Source organism: Protomyctophum parallelum (assembly GCF_964188405.1).
Source record: "Protomyctophum parallelum genome assembly, chromosome: 21".
NCBI classification, from domain to species: domain Eukaryota; kingdom Metazoa; phylum Chordata; class Actinopteri; order Myctophiformes; family Myctophidae; genus Protomyctophum; species Protomyctophum parallelum.
This window is the reverse complement of record NC_139713.1, coordinates 36,994,299-37,003,501: the sequence shown is the minus strand read 5'-3', so window position 1 is coordinate 37,003,501 and position 9,203 is coordinate 36,994,299. Positions and strand designations below refer to the sequence as shown.

General features: G+C 47.3%; 1 protein-coding gene across 1 annotated transcript; it reads left to right on the top strand.

Moving 5' to 3' along the window:
• Window positions 1-1,788: 1,788 nt before the first annotated feature.
• Window positions 1,789-4,389, top strand: LOC310878989 (puromycin-sensitive aminopeptidase-like; the record flags this gene model as incomplete). The annotated part of the gene is made up of 1 exon (XM_083793405.1): window positions 1,789-4,389. The coding sequence occupies one exon, from the start codon at window positions 1,789-1,791 to the stop codon at window positions 4,387-4,389; it is 2,601 nt and encodes an 866-aa protein (XP_083649531.1).
• Window positions 4,390-9,203: the final 4,814 nt, after the last annotated feature.

Genomic DNA, 9,203 nt, shown 5'->3' with positions numbered 1-9,203 from the left:
AAGGGGACGTCACAGGACAACAGCAGTAGCTGTGTGGGGTGAATTTAGTGAATGATAAGGGGACGTCACAGGACAACAGCAGTAGCTGTGTGTGTGTGAGTTTAGTGAATGATAAGGGGACGTCGCAGGACAACAGCAGTAGCTGTGTGGGGTGAGTTTAGTGAATGATAAGGGGACGTCGCAGGACAACAGCAGTAGCTGCGCAGTGACACATTGATACCACGTCAAACTGGTGTTTTTCCTCAACCCGCACCCCACAGACCAATCAGATGCCTCGGCTCCATTTCAACCTTCATATGTCCCGCCTACATGTGGAGAATAGGAGACTCTCCAGACTCAGGCTGGAACTCAGGCTAGTGATTAGTGATTGTTGGTAAACTACAGTACTATAGACTTGCATGTCTTTGACTGACTGACTGACTATTTAGTTACATCATTGGTCGACTGGTTGGCCTAACGGACAAGCCAATCGCAGTGCAATCATCTTAGGCGATGAGATGTAGACTTTCCTCTTCACAGCTCAGACAATCACCCCTCTAGGCTATGGGATGTGTAGTGTGGAGTGATTGCAATGAAAGAACAGTCTTTAGTTATGACACAGTTTAATTTGCCAACTACAGTTTCACATCGGCATCCCCCACTACACAGACGTGCACACACATGTGCGCACGCAGGCACGCAAGCACGAAGGCACGCGCGCGCGCGCGCGCACACACACACACACACACACACACACACACACACACACACACACACACACACACACACACACGTAACATAACATTGCCAGCTGTAGGGGCATTAACGTCATGCTGTTAAGTTTTTCAGTGATTTCAACTAATCCTCACCCCTAGCTCCTTGGAGCGATAATAAGAGCCCTGGCACAGTTGGCCAAATTCATGGCGGACTGACTTTTACTAACGGGTCAAGTGAGGGCATAGAGCAGGAATAGGACACGGGACAGGGGGGCTGTGATGTGGGGGAGAATTTATACGTTATACGTTGAATATTAAAAAGGAGCTAAGAAGAGCTCTCTTGAGAGACTGGCTGGGAGCTCATAGAGTCTTGGGCATGGGCTATGCAGTGGACAGAGCAACAGCCCTGGAACAGGACCATCAATGTATATGGGAGTTTTCAAACGTTTTTATGTCAGACTCATTAGTTAAAGGTATATTCAGTGATTTCACTCAAAAAACCTTAGGTTTCGTTTTTGGCTGTGGGACCCAGCCTTTCGTCCAATCAGGATAGAGAGTCAAAAACGAAACCTAAGGTTTTTTGACCCCCAGGGGTTAACTGGGGATAGGGAGGAACTCCTTATATGGCCAGCACACTCTATAGTAGGGAGGATTATCACAACAAAACAAAAAAATAAGTGATATTTGAATTAAGTGAAATCACTGAATCTACCTTTAATTCAGGCCGTGTAGCGGTATACAGTATGGGCATGGTACTTTACGTGTCACTAACACGTGATGTCAGAAAAGTGTCACAAAGTCACATTCTTGCACACAAGAGCCTAATGTAATCTAAAGGTCCAAATTGGCTTTCTATTGCGATCAATTTGCCATATTTGGGAGATCAGCAGACTTTCGGCTCGTCTGATTGGCCAAGCCCCGTGTGACAGCGGTGCCACTGTACCAATATAAGCAATGGTGGCGTATCAGATCTTTAAACACTCAGGTATTTGGAAGACAGTCTCAACTTGCTTTCAAGGCCTATCGCTTCAGCAACCGAGCTATAGCCCTGTGTCTTTGTGACCGTGACAAATCAGGCAATAGACAAGCCACCATGTCCGAAAAGAAGTCCTTTGAACGGCTGCCCACTGATGTCCGCCCCGTCAACTATGGGCTGTGCCTGAAGCCCGACCTCGCCAACTTCACCTTCGAGGGGAAGCTGGAGGTGGCGGTGGAGGTTACACAGGCCACAGGTCAGATTGTGATGAACTGCTTGGACATTGACATCACCGCAGCATCCTTTGCCGCAGAGGGAGGGGAAATGAATGCTACGGGGTTCGACTATCAAAACGAGGACGGTAGAGTCACTCTGTCATTTGCCAACCCTCTTCAGAAAGGATCCGGTACGTTGAAGATTGACTTCACGGGAGAGCTTAATGACAAATTGAAAGGCTTCTATAGAAGTAAATATACAACCGCTGCAGGAGAAGTCCGCCACGCGGCCGTGACTCAGTTCGAGGCCACGGACGCTCGCAGAGCCTTCCCCTGCTGGGATGAGCCAGCTATCAAAGCTACATTTGACATCACTCTGATAGTTCCCAAGGGCCGAGTGGCCTTGTCAAATATGAACGTCATTGACCAAAAGCCGTATCCAGGCGACGACAGCCTTGTGGAAGTGAGGTTTGCAACCACACCCATCATGTCCACATATCTTGTGGCATTCGTTATTGGTGAATATGACTTTGTGGAGAGTCAGTCGTCAGACGGTGTGACGGTACGCGTCTACACACCCGTTGGGAAGGCAGAACAGGGGAACTTTGCACTGGAGGTTGCGACAAAGACTTTGCCTTTCTACAAAGACTACTTCAGTGTTCCTTATCCACTGCCCAAGATTGATCTCATAGCTATTGCTGATTTCGCTGCTGGCGCCATGGAGAACTGGGGCCTTGTAACGTACAGGGAGACGGCACTGCTGATCGACACAAAGAACTCCAGCTCGTCCAGCAGGCAGTGGGTGGCTCTGGTGGTCGGACACGAGCTGGCACATCAGTGGTTTGGAAACCTGGTCACCATGGAGTGGTGGACCCATCTGTGGCTTAATGAAGGCTTTGCGTCATGGATTGAGTATCTGTGCGTGGGCCATTGCTTCCCAGAATGGGACATATGGACCCAGTTCCTCGTTAACGATTATGCCCGTGCTCTGGACCTGGACGCACTGGACAACAGCCATCCCATTGAGGTGAACGTCGGCCATCCGGAGGAGGTGGATGAGATATTTGACGTCATATCCTACAGCAAAGGGGCCTGTATCATTCGCATGCTGCACAACTACATAGGAGACGAGGACTTTAGGAAAGGAATGAATGCCTACCTTTTGAAGTTCCAATATAAAAATGCATCAACAGAGGACTTGTGGGATAGCCTGGAACAGGCCAGTGGCAAACCCATTGCTGCAGTTATGGACTCCTGGACCAAACACATGGGCTTCCCTATTATTGTAGTGGACCAGGAACAGCAAGGCAATGACCGTGTCCTCAAGATATCCCAGAAGAAGTTCTGCGCCAGCGGACCATACAAGGGCGAGGATTGTCCCAGTTGGATGGTTCCCATCAGTGTCTGCCTCAGTGGGGACACCACGCACAAGGTTCTGTTGGACAGCCCGGAGACCACCATCACCCTCAACAACGTCGGCCCAGACCAGTGGGTCAAGATCAATCCAGGCACAGTAGATTTCTATCGTGTCCAGTACAGCCCTTCCATGCTGGAGTGTCTTCTTCCAGGCGTCAGAGACCTCACCCTGCGGCCTGTGGATCGGCTGAGCCTGCAGAATGACCTCTTCTCTCTGTCGCGTGCGGGCATGGTCAGCACGGTGGAGGTGCTGAAGCTGTTGGCGGCGTTCGTCAATGAGTCCGACTACACCGTGTGGAGTGACCTCAGCAGTAACCTGGCGGTGCTCTCCTCGCTCCTCTCCTACACCGACTTCCACGATTACATTGAGGAGTTTGTCCGGGACCTCCTCGCGCCCATCGGCCTCAAGCTGGGCTGGGAGAGCAAGCAGGGAGAAGGCCATCTGGATGCTCTGTTAAGGGCATTGGTGCTGGCGATGCTGGGGAAGGCAGGACACAAGCCCACACTGGAGGAGGCCATACTGAGATTCAAGGACCATGTGGAGGGGATACGCATCCTGCCAGCAGATCTAAGGGGCCCAGTGTACTTGACCGTGCTGAAGCACGGGGACGGTGCCACGCTGGACACCATGTTGAGGCTTCACAAGCAGGCCGACATGCAGGAGGAGAGGAATCGCATTGAACGAGTGCTGGGCTCCATCTCTGCCCCCAAGCTCATCCAAAAGGTCCTGGCCTTTTCCCTCTCCGAAGAGGTCCGTTCACAGGACACGGTGCTGGTGATCGGCGGCGTGGCAGGCGGCAGCAAACAAGGCCGAAAGGCGGCCTGGACGTTTGTGAAGGACAACTGGGAGGTGCTGTCCGACCGCTACAGCGGATCCCTCATAGCTCGACTCATCAAGTCCACCGTCGATGGGTTCGCCATTGACAAAATGGCGGACGAAGTGAAGGGCTTCTTCGAGAGCCGCCCTGTGGCTGAGCGCACGGTGAAGCAGTGCTGCGAGAACATTCTCCTCAACGCCGCCTGGCTGAAGCGCGACGCAGATGACATCCACCAGTATCTACTGCTTCGCAAGAGTTCCACCATCTAAAGAAACGCATTCCTATACCCTCCGGCCCCTGCCTTGGCCGTTGACACTGCAAGCAAGCACAGAGGGAGAGCACAGTGCACTTAAATCAGCCTTCATTTCTACAAAGAAAAGTCATTTTAAAAAGTGATGTGGATCTCAGGATCCACACAGAAAGGACATATGAATTCAAATTTTGGGTACGGTTGTAGCCCAATCAGATCCACATCGATGTGATGTTATACAGCATGTGAAATATTCAAAAAGTATAAAACATGGAAATATAATGATAAAATCACACTTGTGTGAAGTGAGGGGTCCCTCACTCCTACACATCAACACATGACGTCACTGTCGACACATGACGTTTACTAAACAAACATACATTTACTGGTCCATAGACTCGGCTGCCATGTGATGTTGAGGGCCTAGCGCCCCTCAAAAATCACACTTGTGTGAAGTGAGCGCCTATGGGGCACACACACAAACATGATGTCATGGGGAGGCATGCTTTCTTAACACATCGATTGCGCAAAACGCTCTAAAGCGCTTTATTAATATCGAACGCCGTCTGCGCATAACGCTCTAAAGCGTTTTATTGTTTTTTTTAATGATTAATGTGCTTCATATTTATACGCGCCCGGACAACATAGAAAGTAACACCGATGTCTCTAGGAAGGTCCGTTATGTGATCCGGGAGTTAAAAGCCCCCCCCTCCTGAAAAGAGGTCTGGTCTATGCGGCATGCCGTATCCATTACGACGTACTGGAGGCGGCCTCGCCGGCATGCACGGCATAGACCAACGCAGATGTCAAGGGGATCTAAAATGGAGGTACCCATGCTAGTGTGTGTGTGAATACACTTGATTCCCCTCACCTCCTGTTTCTACATGGTTTTTCCCGAGGCAGCAATGTAGGCCCCCCCTCTTCGTTTCGGATCGTCGCATTTCAGTTTCAGTCCCCCCCCCACTCACTTACCCACTGTGGCTGTGCCTCGAACTGCCTTTCACCGCTGCTTCGTCCTCTCATTCTCGGAAAGAAATAGCCCTCTGCCCGACGTTACTAGGAGAGATCACCGCCGTGGAACCCCCCCCAGGCCCGCGTTGTGATCGCTTTGCATCTCTCTCATTCTCGGAAAAAGGATATAACGCCTCCAACTGCAACCGCCGCTTCGTCCTCTCATTCACTCGGAAAAATAGCCCTCTGCCCGACGTTACTAGGAGAGATCACCGCCGTGGAACCCCCCCCCAGGCCCGCGTTGCGATCGCTTTCCACCTCGTCCTCTCATTCTCGAAAAATGAGAGCCCTCTGCCCGTATATAAGAATAATCTGCAACGGTCGCCATGTCATAATGATACGCGAAACGAATGACGTATTATGAGAGAGATGATCAACTGGCCGCTTTATATGTCTTGACCACCCATGTTTGGGCAAATAAGCCCGTATAGCGATTCTCGACTCGACACCGTGGATCACCATTAGCCATAGAGCCTTCGCCAGGCAACACTATCCGTACTCCGTAGTGTGGTTGTAACCGACTTTTTATTCATTATAATTGCAGTGATAAGACCGCAATGAAGGCGTCTGCGACGTAATCGACCCATTTGTAATGTACAGTATAACGAATACACATTGATTAGAGTCTCTCTCTCTCCTCCTTTCCACCGCTTATCTCTCCTGAGGTTCTTTGCCCCAGAACATGTCCAGACATGTCTGTCAACAACGACTAACGTGTCTCACCGTTACACAATACACTATCGTTCTGAAACGATCGGAAGGTAGACTGCCTGGTACACTGATCAAGACATGTGTTGCCCCCCCTGTTACTGAGACAATTTCAGATATGTCTATAGTATGTACATGTCGCTATATGCCTTGTCTAAAATACTATTTTTCAGAGAGGATTTCAGAGAATGAAGGACCTGAAGAACTATTATTCACAAAATAAGGCCTATAGCGACATGTACATAATATATACCGTATGAAACAGAAGACTCTCTGCTTTCATAAGAAAAAAACTAATACTGTAATAATAATAAAAATCACACCCCTGTGAAGTGAGCAGTGCAATGTTGCACAACATTGCACTGCTCACTTCACAGGGGTGTGATTTTCATTATTATTACAGTAGAAGTATTTTTCTTATGAAAGCAGAGAGTCTTCTGTTTCATACGGTATATAGTATGTACATGTCGCTATATGCCTTATTTTGTGAATATTTAGTTGTCAGTTCCTTGTCTTGTCTAAAATACTCTGAGGATTTCAGAAAATGCATGGACCTGAAGAACCATTATTCACAAAATAAGGCCTATAGCGACATGTACATATGATATACCGTATGAAACAGAAGACTCTCTGCTTTCATAAGAAAAATACTTCTACTGTAATAATAATAAAAATCACACCCCTGTGAAGTGAGCAGTGCAATGTTGCACAACATTGCACTGCTCACTTCACAGGGGTGTGATTTGTATTATTATTACAGTAGAAGTATTTTTCTTATGAAAGCAGAGAGTCTTCTGTTTCATACGGTATATCATATGTACATGTCGCTATAGGCCTTATTTTGTGAATAATGGTTCTTCAGGTCCATGCATTTTCTGAAATCCTCTCTGGTGGGCGCAAGCTGCATTCAACAGCCAATTACTGACAAACTATACATGGGACCATGTGTATTTGTTTTCCTCCTAAAAGTAGACATTCAGGGCTTTCATTCAGTGTGTAGTATGTATATGATATTATTTGTGTTCATTTTTATATCTGTCTGTCAATGTCTGTCAACTTCAACCTTCCATATCTCTGCTGTTTTTTCAAAAGAGCAGCGTGCAGCGAAAAGCAGGTTTTAGAAAAAGGTCAATATCTCCAGAATGGAAGATGGTAGAATCATTTTTTTTTTTTTAAATTGAAGTGGACTAGTTTGGCGTTCTTTTGATTTATGCGATGTGCGATGTGCTATAAGAGGCCCCTCGCTGTGGGCCCCTAAAAAGTTAAAAAGTCCAATGTTAATCGTGTAGCACAAGCAATCCTGAGTAGAATTTCAAGCGTTAGCAATCAATGTGTTAAAGAAAGCCATAGACTTGGTTGTCACATGACGTCACAGGGGAATATATAACCCATTCTGACCGGGCACCCATTTTGGTGTCGGCATCATGTTATGCTTTAGCTATTTAAAAATAGCAGATCTACAAGCTCATATCGCGCCACCGAGTGGCGCGATACGAGCTTGTAGGTCTGCTATTTTTGAAAAATCGAAGAGCGACTGACATTTCTAGAATCTGATCTCAGGTCAGAATGGGTTCATCAGACCAGTGTGTGTTCGGCGGAAACCTTGTATGAATCTGATCTCAGGTCAGAATGGGATAAAGCAAGCGTAAAAAAAGTCCATAGACTTGGCTGCCACATGACGTCACACACAGAGCCAGTCGTTGGAGCCTTGGTACTTCCGTGGCCTCCTGACTGCGTGCAATACGTGTATACATATTGTGGTGCCGAGTGATATAGTTCAAAACCTTTATTTTGAAGTAATATCAGAAACACTTTCCTGGGGGGATTTATGTGGGTAATTTGTGTTTTTAGAAATTCCAGTATTTAGTAGTAAATAAGATCTGGTTGCAATAGGGGTGAAGTGGCCCTTTAACACTTTGATTACAGAACCAGAGTTACTCGAGTTAATTAATTAATTGTACACGCGAGTTGCCCCGAGTTATGTTTTCATTGTTTAATCCACGTTTTTAATCCACCGGACAGAATGGGATGCATTTGGAAGACGGCATCGCAAATAGGTCCGTCACTCCGGCGTGCAAGGGGTTAACTATATGTTACACTCGCCACCAGGCCTCCAGCTTGAATTGGTGCCCCAAACAAAGGGATGGTGCTCTTTGTTGCTGTGCTAGCGACTCCTGCTGGTTGGTCGGTGTGCCCGTTCAGCGGGGAGGGGATATGGGGGAGAAGGAGAGGGAGAAGTGTAAAGGCTTCTTCAAGTGAGAAGAAGCTGCTGGTGACTCATGTGTATGAGAAGAGACATGTGGTTTCTGCAATACACCCTACCTAGACCAACACTGGGAACTGGGAACATATTGGAAAATAGCTAAAATTGGAAGAAGTGGGCTGAAAGATTAAAAAGAAAAAGAGAGAGATTCCTATCCAAGGGGATTATTTTCAGGTTTCCAAAAGCTATTCCAATCTTGAAATCAATCCGTTGTTTAGTGCAGCCGTGTATATATTCCTCATTCAACTAGCCATTCAAGATGCCGTGCCATTATGGATATTATTAATCATTACCACAAGCTGTGTTTAATGCCTATTCATGGTAAAAATGCTGCTGTATTTCTCTGTTATGCACAGCTCACACATCTCAACCATATAATAATGTATGATATTGAACATAATCGTCTTGTTCATAAACTTCCATTATTTGAGGCTCTCCCATATAGGACATATTTTCTCCTTGCTTTTTTTTTGAGCACGATGGTTTCTTGAGTTGTGCATTAATCCTGTTCTTTAACCACTCAGAAAAAGGCCACAACTCAATCAGTTTCCCGTCCTCGGGAACGGCGGCCTTTAAAAAATGACTCTATACCCCGAGTTGACAGCCCTGAGATGGGAAGAGAGGAATTAATCTCACACAGAGATCCAGAAGAAAAGAATAAACTGAGGAGAAGCAGGGGTGAGTAAGGAAGTGAGGTACACGCGCGCGCACACACACACACACACATTTACACACACATACTGTACACACACACACGTGCACGCACACACGCACGCGCGCACGAGCGCATGCACTGTGTTTGTGAAAATGAGCTGTATGGTTGTATCAGGGCTAGCCATGTGAAGGGGAGA